The 16,269-nt window shown below is 51.3% G+C and overlaps 7 protein-coding genes across 7 annotated transcripts; 4 read left to right on the top strand and 3 right to left on the bottom strand.

Annotated features, from left to right (window-relative positions):
- Positions 1 to 1,517: 1,517 nt before the first annotated feature.
- Positions 1,518 to 1,855, top strand: L3040_000636 (uncharacterized protein; the record flags this gene model as incomplete). The annotated part of the gene is made up of 3 exons (XM_066155247.1): positions 1,518 to 1,552; positions 1,597 to 1,605; positions 1,684 to 1,855. 3 exons carry the CDS (start codon positions 1,518 to 1,520, stop codon positions 1,853 to 1,855), a joined length of 216 nt encoding a protein of 71 aa, XP_066013284.1.
- A 717-nt stretch (positions 1,856 to 2,572) lies between these two features.
- On the bottom strand, positions 2,573 to 5,697 carry L3040_000635 (uncharacterized protein; the record flags this gene model as incomplete). Its single annotated transcript, XM_066155246.1, has 5 exons — positions 2,573 to 3,297; positions 3,400 to 4,751; positions 4,906 to 5,036; positions 5,320 to 5,344; positions 5,528 to 5,697. 5 exons carry the CDS (start codon positions 5,695 to 5,697, stop codon positions 2,573 to 2,575), a joined length of 2,403 nt encoding a protein of 800 aa, XP_066013283.1.
- A 999-nt stretch (positions 5,698 to 6,696) lies between these two features.
- On the top strand, positions 6,697 to 8,145 carry L3040_000634 (uncharacterized protein; the record flags this gene model as incomplete). The annotated part of the gene is made up of 3 exons (XM_007288272.2): positions 6,697 to 6,803; positions 6,862 to 7,010; positions 7,067 to 8,145. The coding sequence occupies 3 exons, from the start codon at positions 6,697 to 6,699 to the stop codon at positions 8,143 to 8,145; spliced, it is 1,335 nt and encodes a 444-aa protein (XP_007288334.2).
- Positions 8,146 to 8,845: 700 nt separating this feature from the next.
- On the top strand, positions 8,846 to 9,786 carry L3040_000633 (uncharacterized protein; the record flags this gene model as incomplete). Its single annotated transcript, XM_066155245.1, has 2 exons — positions 8,846 to 9,183; positions 9,324 to 9,786. 2 exons carry the CDS (start codon positions 8,846 to 8,848, stop codon positions 9,784 to 9,786), a joined length of 801 nt encoding a protein of 266 aa, XP_066013282.1.
- Positions 9,787 to 10,083: 297 nt separating this feature from the next.
- Positions 10,084 to 12,112, bottom strand: L3040_000632 (uncharacterized protein; the record flags this gene model as incomplete). The annotated part of the gene is made up of 6 exons (XM_007288273.1): positions 10,084 to 10,788; positions 10,859 to 11,360; positions 11,418 to 11,545; positions 11,608 to 11,724; positions 11,774 to 11,911; positions 12,008 to 12,112. The coding sequence occupies 6 exons, from the start codon at positions 12,110 to 12,112 to the stop codon at positions 10,084 to 10,086; spliced, it is 1,695 nt and encodes a 564-aa protein (XP_007288335.1).
- A 406-nt stretch (positions 12,113 to 12,518) lies between these two features.
- Positions 12,519 to 14,047, bottom strand: L3040_000631 (uncharacterized protein; the record flags this gene model as incomplete). The annotated part of the gene is made up of 2 exons (XM_007288274.1): positions 12,519 to 13,703; positions 13,757 to 14,047. 2 exons carry the CDS (start codon positions 14,045 to 14,047, stop codon positions 12,519 to 12,521), a joined length of 1,476 nt encoding a protein of 491 aa, XP_007288336.1.
- Positions 14,048 to 14,449: 402 nt separating this feature from the next.
- Positions 14,450 to 16,230, top strand: L3040_000630 (uncharacterized protein; the record flags this gene model as incomplete). Its single annotated transcript, XM_007288275.1, has 4 exons — positions 14,450 to 14,503; positions 14,557 to 14,644; positions 14,701 to 14,939; positions 14,998 to 16,230. The coding sequence occupies 4 exons, from the start codon at positions 14,450 to 14,452 to the stop codon at positions 16,228 to 16,230; spliced, it is 1,614 nt and encodes a 537-aa protein (XP_007288337.1).
- Between the last annotated feature and the right edge of the window lie 39 nt (positions 16,231 to 16,269).

Genomic DNA, 16,269 nt, shown 5'->3' with positions numbered 1-16,269 from the left:
AGGTACTTTTCGCGGGACCTGGGAGAGAGAAGAGAAGAGAGCACGTACCGTAGCTGTCGGGCCAAGAGACGCAAGGCAGCGTTTTGGGAGATGGAGATGAGAATGATCCGGCATCAACGAATAACCATGGCTTGGCATACATGGCAGAGCATACAACGTACATGGCAAAGCATACATGGCAAAGGATACATGGCAAAGTATACATGGCAAAGCATACATGGCAAAGCATACATGGCAAAGCATACATGGCAAAGCATAGCATAGCATAGTATAGCATAGTATAGCAAGAGCACACTTGACGTTTGTCTGTCAACATTGCATCTTTCCTCCTCTCCTCTCCTCTCCTCTCCTCTCCTTGAGCCGAGCCAAGCCGGTTATAGACATACAGAATCAGCACGTACAACTACTCATATTAGGATCAGGACCAGGCTCAGGACTAGGCTCAGGTTCAGGTTCAGGTTCAGGTTCAGGTTCAGGATCACAACTAATCATCTCGGTAGAGCACCGGGCTCATACTACTAGTTGTACCGGTACCTACCGTGCACCGGGCTTAGCCGGGGGATGTCGGCAAAACGGCACGTGTATTTCAAAACACAGCACACTACCACGACATGATGGGGACAACATTCGGACGATATTCCATTGCCATAATAGTCAGTGCGCTGACTTTAACCTATCCCAGCCGTTTTTGCATCAATAGCTTCGGGTGCAGATGAAACGCTCTTCCTGAGAGCAGTCAACGATATTCAGGGGGTGGTAAGGAGTGTCATCTGCCTACTTACTGTGCATATATGCAGGGTCGATTTATCGACAGGTAGGGTACATTTGATTCTTGCCAGAAGACTTTGCGATAGATGGCGTTCAACTAAAAAGTTGTCTACGGAAGTAGTACCCAAAGTCCCAAGTTTCGTAGAAGTAGGTCTTCAATTGGACTCCGTGTTGCACTTTATTTACTTATCTACGCCCAGAATATAGAGTTAGTCTCTTGGCAGCCGTGCCTTGGCTGGGCTGGGACACGGTGCACACTCTCTGGAAATGCTTGGGCTTACGAAACCTGAGGTATTGTATTGATTAGGTACGGTACCTACCTACCTCTGCGAGTACAGACAGTACTGGATGCCAAGATCTTTCTATCTCTGCCGATCTACCTACGATGAGTCTAATGCAGCAATTCTGAGTCGAGGAATTAATATCAGCCATCGTACAACAACGTATCAACATATAGTACAATATATATAGATAAGCAGTGCAGACCAAATTGTCTGTCCCAAGTCTGCCTTGGGCTGAGAGCCTCGCTAAATTAAACGCTAAGTAAATAGCGCCTCTGTCTATTGCGTATGGCGTCCAATTGACTTTTCCAAGGGCTGAGTGGATACAAGCACTTGTATAGCAGAAGGAATGAAAGTCTGACCGTCAGATATTGATGCGTCGGGAACAGCCGCTGTGTTGCAAAGCCGGACTTTCGGGCTCGCCGTCGAGGCAGCCGTGGCCCAGTACCGGTAGGGATGCTTTTGCAAATGCAATCTAATCACGTCCCAATCAACCTCGGCGAGTGAGTGCAGGTACGCAGATGCAGATGAGATGCCGTTAGTGTAGTGTTATTAGGTAAGCTCGCCTTCCATTGATTGTTACATGACACGGCTCCGGACTCGCGGATACCGTACCTACTGATCAATTTGTCAGCTCCACCGTGGTTCCGACGTCCACTCCCTTCAATTGCGGCGACGATAATAATAATACTGCCGCCTTTACGGCGGCGGCGAGGACGCAGATCCCAGCACCGCGTCAAAGACGGAGCGTCCGGCAGTACCCGCCTAACATGTACTTACTCCTAGGAGAGGCAGATATACTCTGACCAGATGAAATGCCGACAAAATACAGATGGCTGTCGTACGCAGATGATCACGCCGCCAGCCTCGAAAGTAAAGCGCCGTCATGAGAGAGCTTCCGGGATCCTGGCGTACACTTCCAAAACTTCAGTTCGTCTCCCTCTTTCGCATTTGATGTGCTGCCATCTCTACAAATCACAAATCACAAATCACAAATCACAGCTCCCTTAGCCTCTTCAGCCTACACACACAGTCTAGCCTTTATTTTGTCTATTTACTACCTGCCACAGACCACCAGCTTATTCCTGTGCCGAGGCTTAGCTTAATCCAATTTGACTTGCTCCCGTTCCATAGAAAATCCCAATAGGAGAAGCGCGATGAGCCTCATTGCGTTGACGAGTTGAGCATTGTCATTTGCTTGTTGATAAATGCGTGGCTTTCGCTCTTGTTCACCCCTGCGTGTTGGTGCTTTAATTTTCAATTTCCCTAATATGTCCTCTTGCCTCGCAGCCAAGCTCTTTCGGATGTCGAGTGGTGCTTGCCGCATACCAAACTTCCTTTCTGCTTTCTGGAGGTGGAATTCGGCAATATTTCGTGTTCTGCCCAGCAGTACGTGCCAGGCCCAACGAGCCGACGACGTTCCCTGAGTCCGGTGTTCCCCGAAGTCCCTCTATGACCGAGCCCCAGCCCTACATCCCCGTTTGTGGAACCCAATTTCTTGCTATTCTAGGCAGTCATATAGCTCAACTCTCGTTCTTGAACAGCCAATCCGAATTGGCATCAACTATGAAATTCGTGATGTTGAACTCGTTGGTCCCGTTGCCCATCCCAGGAATATGCAGATCCCCCACGCCATTCCCAGAGACATGACCTGCCTCCACAGGCAGCCTGGGGACGTTGAAGAAGTCGAAGACATCCAAATATTCGAGCTCGTTGGGAGCTGGAGTCCTGGACGGCGTCACGCTAGGAATGCGTGATGCCATACCGATATGCTTCGGCTGCCTCGAGATCAGGAAATCCAGGTCATACGCGCAGCGCCTCATATCCGCCAGAATCTTCACTGAAGACGGCGTAACTCGCTCACCGTGCATCCCAACTGTGCGTTCGGAGTCGCGGTGCTCATCGAGCACGCGTTGGAGAATGGCCGTGTACCGCTCAGCGACGAGCCAGTACCGACCCATTTCCTGCAGGGTGTCGACGAAGAATTGAATCTGCGGGCTGAGCTTGTGCTCGATGGTGGACCCGTGAACGAGCAGGAGGCGGGCTGCTACCCAAAGTGTAAAGGCGAAGGGTGGCCCGAGTTTGGGGAGCATGCCATGCTTGACGACGAACTCGCCCAGCGCGGCAATGTTCTCTACCGCACCGTGGCAGCGTTGACTTGCGCTGTAGGAGGGCGTGAAAATCGGAGATCTCGTTGTTGGGTAGGCAGCTGAGGAGTGGAGTCTGATGACAGTGGTGTGGTACGTCGCTATTGAACAAATCAGTGGACTTCTTGTAAGGTTGCAAGTGCCAAGCTGTCGAGACCCGAAAACATGAGCCAGCACAATTTCCTAAGCGACATGAACCTTACCATGTAGCATGACCCACCCGCAGTTTATGGACTTGCTCCCCCCTGGCTGAAAGAGCTTCGCCATATTTCCATAGTCCGCAGGCAGATCGAACTTCCACGATGTAAGCATGTTGTCCAGCTCTCTATACTCTCCTTGCCACTGCTCGACATCTGAAAGAGCGCTGATGTCCACTGGCTTCTTCAGGAACCTATGGATCCTGGAAAGAATTCCGAGTATCTCGATATAATACGAGAAAGTGCCTAAGTTTTCTGGCTTGTCGATCTCATATTCCTTCCTCTCGCTCGTGTGGAAGAATCGAGTATGGACTGGTTGGTTCCTGTTCCATAGATCTTCCCGACATGGCAGTGTTCGGTCAATCTCCTTCTCGTCGAGAGCGAACTCAAACGCGGTAGCTATTGTTGCGTAACGGTCCAGTAGGTACACCATCCAGAAAAGACGACGCCTTGATTCCTCTTCGATGAAGCTATCTGCTTCGGGGAGAACCATTGCTCGTAGTGTATATATGGAAGGATAGTTTGGAGACACAGAAACGGATGTCGTCTCGACGGCCAGTCCAAGCTGGACCACAGAACGCGTGATGAGAGCAAGTAAATTCCATCCCGGAGGGCCATTGCTAATACCTACGAGGTCTAGTGCCAGAATCACCAGAGCCTGCAAGGCCTTGACGGAAGAGTTTTCCAGCCCGTACAAAAGCACCTTTTGCTTGCTGATGTCGTGGTAGTGCCGCCTCCTGTCTTCAGTCAAACGCTGATCAGTGGAGAACCTCAACGTCGTCGCAACTATGGCGTAAAGTAAGATTCTGTCCGCCTCATCCAAAGCCGATGGACCAAAAAGGGCATCTAGGGTCGTTCGTCTATGCAAGATTGGACACCAAGTATTGACATGTTTAAAGTACAGATCCACAAGAGCGTACAACAGGTCATACGGAGGAAGTCCATGATTGGAAGCACACTCGCCCTGGTTCGTTGCGATATTAAGACCAGGTGATGGGAGCGGTTGTTGGGCGGTGTTGTAGAACTCCGGAGACTGGCCATTTTGTGGATGGGCTTGGTTGTGGACACGGTTTGTTTGTTGCATTCCTTGCTGGAAAGGATCCCGGTGCAAAATTGATGGTGTCAGAGGCAAGTGATTGCCAAAGTCAGTTGGTTGACTGCCTGGGAAGGTGGAAGGTTTCTGTATGAAGAGTGCTGTCTCTGCCTGCGGCAGATGGCGCGGTTGCGAATGTGACCCGTCGCTTCCACGAAGGGCAGGAATACTTTGAGGGGTATCGTGATCGCTAGGGATACTGTTGCTGTGATTTCTGAAAGTCGATTCGAGGATTTGAGAATGGCCTCTGATGATTTCCTCCAGCCTAAGGCAGTCAGTTGCTGGCTGTGGAGTTCTCGACTACGATATTAAACCGTGACCAATGTGGCAAATCTGATGGGACAATCTACGAAGTCAATGTCTTCCAAAGATTCTTGAATATATCATCACTAGATTCCCAGATAGGGGGAAAATCTTACCTGTCTAATCGCTGCTCCAGTTCTCTGCCGTAGCCAGCCCTCAGTCCAGGCTTTTTCCTTTCTTTGTACTCGCAAGCGGCTCCATTGCGACTACACCATCCGCATTGAGGTTGGCCGCGATCACACTTGACCTGGTTGAAGTCAGAGAGGTCTTCAGAAGATGAACAAGTATGATACAAAGGGAAGTGAGTGAATGAGACGCCCAAAAAGAACCAGCATAGTTAAATAAACGGTCTGTAGGACCTGGGTCATATTGCCTTAAAGTAAGGCGGTTTTTATGACGCGATAAGAGATGGGAGGAATATATAGGCAAAATCTGTTCCATGAAGAAGTATGATGAAGCTGGTGAACATTTGCAGGAGCCGCACAACTAGTCCTTTACGAAACACTGCCGAATAGTTGGAACAGCCATACCTTTCTTTGCTTGCACAGCTCACACCTTCGACGAATAACTGTTAGCGAGTTCGGGTCAAAGTCTCGACTTGGAACGTCTTCGGGCTCCAACGTTGAAGCAGCCGGGGGGTTGCTCCCGATGTCCTGAGGAGTGACTGGCGAGAGAGACATGGACATGGACATGAAGATGGAGATATTGGAGATGGAGATGGAGATGAATAGATCTTACGAAACCGACATCGGCCGCCGCTGTCTCTTACGGGGCGGGTTGGCATTGTCACCATTGTCTCCATTTTCGGCGGCGCTATCGTCGTCGCTGTAGGCGTTTTCATCCTCGCTCTCGGGCTGATTTCCTCCTGAGCGTAGCGGCGACGACCCTGAGGAGCGTTGGAGGTCCATGGATGGTCGGGCGTCGGGCTGGGAGCTTGGGAGCTTGGGAGCTGGGTAGCTGGGTAGCTGGGTAGCTGGGTAGCTGGGAGAAGCGAGAGCTATTCGGTGGAGTTGAGAACGAGAGCCGGGAGGGCTCGGTGTACTTTAATAGCGAGGCGAGGCGAACAAACTGGGGGTGGAGGAGGAGGGGGAGGGGCAGAGGGGCAGAGGGAGGGGCAGACGACCATGCAACTTGGGTAGCTCGAGAATTTCTCGATTTCTCGATTTCTCGACAGGCCGAGTCGAGAGGCGTGACCTGGCACGAGAGGATTGATTGAGAATTGGAATTCACCCATCTCTCTCTCTGTGTCTCTCTCTCTCTCTCTCTCTCTCTCTCTCTCTCTCTCTCTTTCTACTTCACTTACAGGTGGCACCCACGGCCATCATGTGATGGGATGGTCAACTCAACGGTTGTGCCGTGTCGCGTGCGCAGGGCGGACATGCCTGCATGCATATACCTAGGTATAGGTAGGTACCTACCGGTATGTGCACTCCGTACGCCAGAGAAATGAAATGCTGCTGACCGCTGAAAGAACCGATAAATCTCCGTCTTAATGTTACCTACGGATGCAGATGAATATTGATTTTGATTTACCTTGACCCTTATCCGATCCAAGTCAAGTTCGGATTTTTATTCATTCACATTCACATTCACATTCACATTCACATTCACCTCAACCTCAACTTCAAGCTCAACCTCAACCCTCGACCTCGGCCTCGGCATACACTCCGGTGTAGATTGTCCCGAGCTACTGCAGCTACTGACTGACCTCTCATACCCCACCAGACAAGAATGAAAGCTGGTTGATCAGGCCTCGTCTGAGGCAGTGCCCAGTGCCCTGCCTATCTACTTGAATCCTCCGACTGTCTCCCTCTCCCATATAGACTAGCTATTATACCACATTCACCCAGCCAGCCAGACATATCTTCTCCCATTTGCGCTTCACCCTCTGTCATCACTCATATATCATGTCTGCCGCTGCTAGAAATTTCCCCGTCATCAAGGCCATCCGCACATATGTTGTGGATGGCGTTGGCTCCGGAGGAGACTACCACAATGTGAAGGGCGGGCACTGGTAGGATACTTTGCTCTGTAAACCGCTCCATTGGCACGCAGTACTGACCTTCGGATAGGCTGATTGATACCTCCATATCGACACCCATGTCCAGATGGGAGAATTACCGAGCGTCAAGAACGAGCTGGGGTATCAACGTCTTGGGTTCTTTCTGCGTCGAGATTGAGGGATCGGATGGCACCGTCGGGTTCGCAACTGGATTCGGGGGTATGATATGAAATACCACCCGAAATTCCGGAAGCTATCGCTAACCTCGCTTGAAGGCCCCCCAGCATGCTGGCTTGTCCATCAACATTTCGAACGATTCCTGATCGGCGCCGATCCCCGCGATACCAACCACTTGTTCGAGCAAATGTACAGAGGTTCCATGTTCTATGGTCGAAAAGGACTTCCGGTTGCCGTCATCTCGGTGATCGACCTGGCGCTCTGGGATTTGCAAGGAAAGATCAGGAACGAGCCGGTGTATAAGCTCATTGGAGGCGCAACAAGAGAGAGGCTTGATTTCTATTGCACTGGTCCAGAGCCAACAGCGGCCAAGGCTATGGGATTCTGGGGTGCCAAAGTTCCATTGCCGTACTGTCCAGAAGAGGGCCACAAGGGCTTGAAAAAGAATGTCGAATTCTTGCGGAAGCACAGAGAAAGCGTAGGTCCGGACTTTCCACTCATGGTGGATTGCTACATGAGTCTGAACGTCCCATACACCATTGATCTTGCAACCGCATGTCTCGACTTGAACATCAATTGGTGGGAAGAGTGCCTCTCGCCAGACGATACGGATGGCTTCGCACAGATTAAGCGAGCCCACCCCCAGCTCAAGTTCACTACCGGAGAGCACGAATACTCACGATACGGCTTCCGCAAGCTGATCGAGGGCCGGAATCTCGACATCATCCAACCAGATGTGATGTGGCTGGGTGGCCTTACCGAGCTCCTGAAAGTGGCTGCCATGGCCTCCGCGTACGACATCCCAGTTGTCCCACACGCGAGTGGACCGTACAGCTACCACTTTGTTCTCTCCCAGACGAATTGCCCGTTCCAGGAATACCTTGCAAACTCTCCTGATGGCAAGAGTGTGCTGCCCGTGTTCGGAGACTTGTTTTTGGATGAGCCAATCCCGCTGGAGGGATTTTTGAATGCTACACAGCTCGACAAGCCAGGATTCGGATTGACGCTGAACCCAGCTGCTAAATTGATCCCAGCAAAGTACTTGTTAACACCAAACCCGGAAAGGCCACTTGGGCAAGCAGCCCTTGAGCAGCCAGCCAAGGTGGAGAAAAAGACGGAAAGCGAGGGAATGCTCAATGGCACTATTAAGGGGATTCAAGACTTGACGACCTCGTAGGCCTGTTTGTGTACCTCCTTTGGGTTAGTGCTTGGGTGCCTGTGAGATCTAGATTTGGATAATAAATTTGTATCAGCATTCATGTCGTCTCTTCTTCTTGTGACACCCGCTTTCTGAAGGGTCACAAAAGGAACGCAGCCACAACGGCCATGCATACCCATCTTCGGGTTGCCACACCACACGCGACAAAACCTCTCGGTTCGCTTACACATAAACAACCAGACTCCACCACCTAAGACCCGGAAAGTTACGCCTGATCTAAAAGTTTTCAAGCTGAGAGATATGTAAATATGATGAACGCTCTCTTACGTTAAGCCTTGTTCGATGCCGAGGTCTCTCCCAGGCGATCACCAAGAGCCAAGCTTCTCGTCTCGGTACCAGATGACCCGGATGACCGAAATCGCGGGGTTTCCGCAGGGATCCAAATTCTCGAACCCAGCCAGCGCATGCTTCTCGGGGAGCCACGCAGCTCAACGCCAGCTTCACATTCTTTGACGCGATGATAGGTCATCCGTCTGGGAACTCGCACCTCTCCAAATTACTCTCATGAACACTTCGATTTTTAGCGAGATCCAATCGCTGCTTCGAGGTGAAAATTACACACCCCTTGAATATCCTCAGACCTCTGTTGAGAGTTACCCCGCCATCCCCTAAAAAGCTTCATATCTCCAAACCAGAGACAACCAACGAGGCGCGAACCATGGCGCACCACCTCCTCCTTTCCAAGACGGCGGCCATAACCGGCGGTACGACAGGCATCGGACGGGCCATCGCCCTCGAGTTCCTCCGCCAGGGCAGCAACGTCGCCATCAATCACCTCAACCTCCCCTCGGACTCGCACCACAAGGCGACGCTCCTGGCCGAAGCAGCAGCGATAGGAGAGAAGGACGAGAAGGCCGGGAGACTCATTGAGGTCGAGGGCGATGTGAGCAAGCCGGAGACGGGGAAGCTGCTGGTGGAGGAGGCCGTGAAGGCGTTTGGACGCCTAGATATTTTTGTCAGTAATGCGGGCGTCTGCCAGTTTGCGGAGTTCTTGGAGTAAGTTCCCCCTTCCTCGTTGTGTGAAGAATTTTCAAGTTCAGGTACGATATGGCGGGCCGGGGACTGGCGCGAAGAGGCAGAGAAATCATGTGTAGGTAGCTAGCTCAACCCCCAGCTTATCATTCTCCCCTTTCCAGACTCGACCATGACCTCTTCGCATCCACCGTCCGCATCAACCTCGACGGCGCCTTCTACTCCTGCCAAGCGGCCGCCCGGCAAATGGCAGAGCAGAAAAGCGGCGGCAGCATCATCGCCATATCGTCCATCTCCGCACTCGTCGGCGGCGGCATGCAAACCCACTACACGCCCACCAAAGCAGGCGTGCTCTCCCTCATGCAGAGCATGGCTGTCGCGCTCGGCAAGCACAAGATACGATGCAACGCGCTGCTGCCGGGTACGATCAAGACGCAGCTGAACGAGGAAGATCTGAAGGATGACAAGAAGAGGGAATACACGGAAACGAGGATACCGCTGGGGAGGACGGGCGAGCCGAGGGATATGGCGGGCCCGGCGGTCTTTTTAGCATGCGAAGAGTTGAGTGGGTATGTGAATGGGGCGCAGCTGCTGGTTGATGGGGGAATGTTCGTGAATTTGCAGTAAGGAGAGGGAGCGGAAAGAAAAACACAGGACCTAGCTGCCAATGCATGGCTTGCATGGAATGTGACGGTTGATAGGTAGCAAAGAGTGCAGATAACCTTGCAAGAGTTTCTATGCGGCATGGGGGATAAAAACCCTGATATTGAAACCCTAGAATCCTGTATGAATTTGTCGACCAGACGTGCCCCCAAACGTTCCAGACTAGGAGCACCAAACCGTAAAGCCAAAAAGCTGTAAGGTGATCTTAAAGGTGCAACTTATTCCTTGCAAAAAACTTTGAAGATAGGCAGACACCACCAATCAGAAGTTATTCGCGAACGCGCTGTCCCTAATACTCGGATGCTGCCTCATTTGCACTCCTTGACCAACGAAGTTGTGATTGACTTCGACATCCTTGCCCCTAGCCCACTGCACAGCATCAATGCTGATCGACTCACAGCCATTGATCTTCAGCCACTTGATACCCATCTTGACAAAAGCCTTGACAGATACGCCAGTAATTCGGGTATTCGACATATCCAAGCGCTTGAGGTTGGGGTAGAGCCCTACTACCTCTGGAGCCGATCTGTCGTTTAGGAGCATACCTGCGAGGGAAAGTTCTTCCACCGTCTCCGAGGCGGGGAAGTCGTCTTTGACAAGGCTAGGCCGTTCGTTGACGTGGCGATCTCCAAGCTCGAGGCTCTTGAGATTTCCGCCTTCGATAGAGTCTCCGACAATGAGCTTAAGAGCGTTGCCATCGAGAGAGGTAGAGGAACAGGCGAAGGTCTCTAGTAAAGGGAGATGAGCCGGTAGCTCATCGTTGACCCCAAAGGTCAAATTTGGATTCTTCCGCAGGACCAGATGTTTGAGAGTCGCAGGGTACTTTGGAAGGGACGTGATCGAGGTGTTAGTGAGGTCGAGGCGTTCGAGAGCAGTCCAGTTTTTGGCGTCGATCAGAGGGAGCATGATTTTCCAGCCGTTTAAGATTACCGATGTGGCATTTGGAGTAGCATCTCGAAGACCGTTCTTGGGCAGTTAGTGAACAGTTGGGAGGGCGGAGGCAAGAGAGACGATGGAAGAGGAACTGTGAACCTACAAAGTCGAGACATGCGTCTTCAACAGTGCCCAGGTGTATGCTTTTAATCGACTTGGCCATGGACCATCTGCCTGGAACGAACGCAATTTTGCTGCCTATGACCTTCAGGAACTTGACATCGATTAACGAATCCCGGCATTTATGGAGAACCATCTGAGTATGATGCAGGGTGATTTCGGTGTTTTGGGATATGGTCAACCTCTCGAGTTTCACCTCACCGGGGAGGGCCGAGACCAAAGTATCTCCAATGGAGCCAGGACCGCTGATATGCAACTCGCGGAGCTGCTTGCAATATTTCGTGAGATGCTTCATCTTCTGCTCATCGATATATGCCCTGAGGGTAATGAGAGCACGATCCAATGTGTAGCCCGATCTTCTGAAATGGATCTGCAGGTACTTGAGGCTGACTGCTTTTCTGGCGTACGAAGTGTCTAGTGTGGTCCATAGCTCCTTATGGCCTTCCAGCATCTTTTTCCAGCCTTTACAGACTGCCAGCCCGATTCTGAGCATCTTGTTAGCAATGGCCGTCCCACACTATGGGTGAGACATGGTGACATACACTCGATCCCGCATTGATAGATGGTGGCAGACCATAAGAGCCAGCTCAAGGGGAAGGCGTCCTAGAATATCCCGGTTCTTGCTAGGCTTCATCCTCGATCGCAGTTGCTCGTAGAATGATACAAGGTGCTAAAGAGTTAGGACCTCCAAATGTTTAAATATTTGATTCTCAGAATATCGATTCGGCTTACTTGACGGTCTCTATCAATTCCAGACGCGGGTACTTTTGCTAGGCCTCTTGCGTATATCTTCAGAGCCAGGTCTTGCTTTTCCTGCAATTGCAACACCTTACCAGCTCTGAGATAGCCCTACTAAAATTCTAGCACGAATACCAATGTATAGAAGTCAGAAACTTACTTTCGATTGCTTCGGCTTTAGCTCGATCATGCTCCTAGCGTCTCGAAGCGCAGGAAGCAGCTGTTGAAGCTTCTCGTAGGTTGCCGCACGAGCATCCAAAGCAGTCATGCGCATATGATCGGTACTCATATCGACAGCCTAGACATCGAGTAAACAACTGCTCGGAAGGAAAATGGTACCTTGAGAATCTTCGCTCTCGCGATATGCGTCTCTCCCAAGCCTGCGTGTACGTACCTCAGTGAAGGCTTCGACTGCGCCCTCGTAGTCCTGCTTCTGGTATCGGAGTCGTCCTCGCTGTAATGGACCCGCGCCATCCTCTCTGTCAAAATTTCTTGACATCGTAAAGATGGGGTCCGAGTTTGGTTGGGGAGAAGGAGGGATGGTCGGAGCCGGCGCGTTCAAAAGGACGCGAAAGTGGTACTGCCGTGATATATACCACGTGATATTTTAACTCCTGCATCGAGCTTAGCAGTCAATCTTTTGTAATCGAGGTCGTCCTTCAAGGCGCACAACATCAATGCAGTATTTTATATTCGATTATATCGTGATGACTGTAAACATTACTTGGCCGGGCGCGTAAGGGAATTCGCGGTTACTACTTCTTGTAAAAAGTATTGTTTCTCAAGGTAAAATTCACAAAAGGCCATGAAGTCAGGAGACATTAATCCTGTCAATTACTACTCGCTGCTCAGGTTTTTCGCTATGTACTTTTCCTAGCTCTTCTGAGATCTACAAGAAAAGCACATCAATAGTGACACAAACCACCCGCGTGCTCGTCTAGGGCCCATGTTCCCGCCAATCCGCAAGTATCATTGGCATCAACGGTGTTAAGCTTCCCAGAAAAGAAGTCACCTGAACCTTTGATACTGAAGTCTCTGTTCATAACCCGTCGGGCCCAAGAATCGATGGCTGGCTCTCCAGTTTCATCTCGGGCTTGCTTCAGAAATGGAATCAATGCTGTGCCGCCGGTCCCTTTCAAGTTCTTCTTGCCGGACTCAGTGTTGTCCTGGCGAGATGCTGTTGCGATATTCATCTTGTGGTGCGGCACAGCAGGGCTCCTGGATCGAGACAGAGATATCGACTCGCGTGACATGATCACAATGTACCGGGACACGATGTTAATGTGTTTGCTCCGGAATTCCCGGAGCATAGCGAGGCAAGCATCGTAAGCCAAAGTTAGCCCCGAAATGTCCCGGTGGCTTTCAACGTAAGCGCGAATGTTAGCAACCTTGGTTACGTCTTCTAGAAAACGGCGATGCGGCCCAGGCATGTATTTACGCATCTCAAGCAAGAAGTTGTGCTTTGGTGGTGGCGGCGGTGCAGTACCCTCTAGCTTACTCTCGGAAACTATGCCCGTCTTTTCACCAGTCGGACGATGTTCGATGCCAAGAGCAATATCGAAGAATTGAATAAGGGAGCTTTGCGCATTGCTCCCGCCACTGTATTGTCGGAACCTCTCAGTCCCTGTGCCATCTTCGTAGATCACACCATCTGGCAGCCCGGCTTCTCCCATGTTCTTGCTGCCGGCAAGGAATGGGCGAATGCGGTTATAGAAGATATGAGGGTCGCAGCTCTCATGCATGCGCTGCAAGAGGCCACCAAGATCATCCAACCTCTCCGCGAATGCTCGAAGGCACGCTGTGACGGTAGTGCTATCGTTGACCCTTGCTGCTTGCATCGCAGTGATCATCAAAGGTAGGATGGGCGCACCCCGCGCTTCGATGGCAACTGATATGAGGTAGAACCAAGATTCGTCGATTGAACCAGTGAAGGTTGTGAGAGTCGCGAGATTCTCCATGTTATCGACTGCTTCATCTTGGAACAATGGCTTGAAATTCCATAGGCAAACAGCTGCGTAGGTAGCAACTGGGGGCAACTCGAGGTGCGCAGAGATGTGAATGATCGGAACTGAGATCGCAGCTGGCAGACGCTTTCTAAATATCAGTCTGAGTAGGCTCAGCGCAGATGCTATTGACGACTTACCTGTGAGGGACTATCACCGCCCCAGATGTAGCCATGTGCCATGAAGCACAACAAGGAATACGCTCTTCTCCATTCAGAATCGTGTTCCAGACCAATGGTAGATAGGACAGGAAGTTGATCAATGACCCCGCGCAAACGTTTGCTGAGGATTAGCCCCTGGAGGTTTGCTACAATAGACTCCCACTTGTTGTAGTATGGGTCTGGCAACCTCTCAAGAGGCAACTCGGCCGGAAGAAATCCATACTCTGGTGATATTCCGTAGTCGCCAAGGGCTGGGAGAGGAGGAAGCATATCGAAGAAGTGTTTGGACGGATCAATCGTACCAGACGCAAGGAGCATACAGATCTTGTCCGATACTCCTCAGCCGTTGAGGAAACTTGTGGATGTGATTTGCATCAAACATGAGAGTTTGCGAGGAGAGGGAATGTTAAGTAAGAGAAAGAAAAAGTAACTGCGGCATCGTGCGGCATCGCCGCGACAATTCTGAAAGACTTAGCCTGGCTCGGATAGTGGCGCTGTTTCGCTCTCCCGAGCTTAACTCGACGGCCGAGGGTGCTTGACTAGATTAAGACAGCGATCACGTGATGCTGATATCACCTGAGTGCCAAGCAAGAGCCGCAATCGAGTGCCTGTGCCTGACCGAATACCGCAGCTTCCAGAAGCCGTCGACAAGATGACGGACCTTAGGCAACGATGGCGGCTGTTAAACAGCAGGTACTGAACTGGCTTTACAGTGTCTTAACAAGTGTATGTATTCCACTTGTTCGCTGCAGGAAGCAATACTGACTGAACATACACAGGAATACAAAGATGTAAACCGTACATACACCGATGTGGCTCAGACGCTGTCGCATTACTCCTCACTCTCCCCACGAACCGATGTCTACAGTATGCTTGCAATGTGTGGACTTCAAACGTTGCAAAGCTGATTTGTAAACTCGCAGCCTACGAGAATGGCAAGCCGGCGCTCCTCCTCCACATTTCGGGCACTCTCCCAGTTGTCTTTCGAGGCACCACATACCGATTCCCGGTAGCAATATGGGTACCGCATGCCTATCCAATGGAACCTCCGCTTGTATATGCTGCACCGACCGACGGGATGATGGTCAGGCCAGGTCAACACGTTGATTCGCAGGGCAAGGTCTATCATCCATACTTGGTTGGGTGGGCAGAGTTCTGGGATGTAAGTGGCCGACAGTATTCGTGGTTTGGAGCTTGCTCTGATCACTATCTACATATAGAAATCCAATATCCTCGATTTCATGGCGATTTTGAGAGAGATATTTGCCAAAGAACCTCCCGTTGTGTCTCGACAACAACAGACCATCCCTCGTCCCCAGCCTAGTCAAACACCCCCACCAATACCACCTCCTCCACCCGGCAGACCAACATCTATATATTCGAATACTCCCGATTTAAGCGGGCGAGCTGGTCCCCCACCTCCACCTCCTCCGCCAAAACTTAATAGCAATTTTCAACAATACTCAACCGCAGGGCCCTCTGGAAAGGACAGTGGTCCACCCCTCCCTCCTTTGCCCCCTGGTCATGAGAACTCCCGATACGGGCAACAAGGGCGGCCGGTTTCAAATGAATGCTTGCAAAGGCCCAGCAGTCTTAACTACGAGAGATCATCTCCATCGCCTCTGCCTCAACGGCAACAAAGCTCGAGAGACGGTTCTGCCGGTCCTCTGTCTCCGCCGCGAATCCAATCATACCAACAGCAATACTCATCTCAGAACCCAAATCCTCTCTACAGTCCCCAACAAGCTCGATCGCCACCCATATACAATGCCCAAAAGCAACCGCAACAGCAATATCAAGGCCAGCCATCCCAATTGCAACAGCACTACCCCCAACAGCCACCCTCGCAACTCCTCGCCAAGCCTCCACCCCCTCCCGATCTCCTAGACGCCCCTCTCGTCCTCGATATCCCCTCCGAAGCATCTACAAACCTTCCCGCGCCTCCTATCCCCCCAAATCCCGAAAAAGACATGCTTCTCCACAAGCTAGGCCAAGCTCTCTATTCCCAACGCCAACATACACGCAATCAGACAAGCGCCAGTCTACCAGGCCTGGAAGCACAGCACAAAGCCATGCTGATCTCGCTCAACAGCATGCAGGCAGAGATTCAAGCTCTAGAGTCCCTAAGCAGTTTGTTGTCTACAAATACACAAATCCTACGTTCTGCTCTCCACGGTGCAGATGAGGTCATCGAGTCGAGTCAGCATCGTACGGCGCCGAGTGTAGATGAGCTGCTCGTAGCGCCTACTGTGGTCGCAAATCAGCTTTATGGGCTTGTGAGCGAGGAAAGGAGTTTAGGGGATGCCCTGTTCATTCTTGGGAGGGCAGTTGAACGGGGTAGAATCACGCCAGCAGTGTTCGCGAAGATGACAAGGTCCTTGGCTCGGGAGTGGTATTTAAAGAAGGCATTGGTAAAGAAGATTGGGGAGGGGATGGGTTTAGAAACGTATTGAAACGGCACACAGATACCAATCAGAAATAAGTCCACTTGT

Source organism: Drepanopeziza brunnea, assembly GCF_022702325.1.
Source record: "Drepanopeziza brunnea f. sp. 'multigermtubi' strain 214-2 chromosome Unknown ctg1, whole genome shotgun sequence".
NCBI classification, from domain to species: domain Eukaryota; kingdom Fungi; phylum Ascomycota; class Leotiomycetes; order Helotiales; family Drepanopezizaceae; genus Drepanopeziza; species Drepanopeziza brunnea.
The sequence above is the reverse complement of the archived record's forward strand: the minus strand, read 5'-3'. Positions and strand labels throughout refer to the sequence as shown.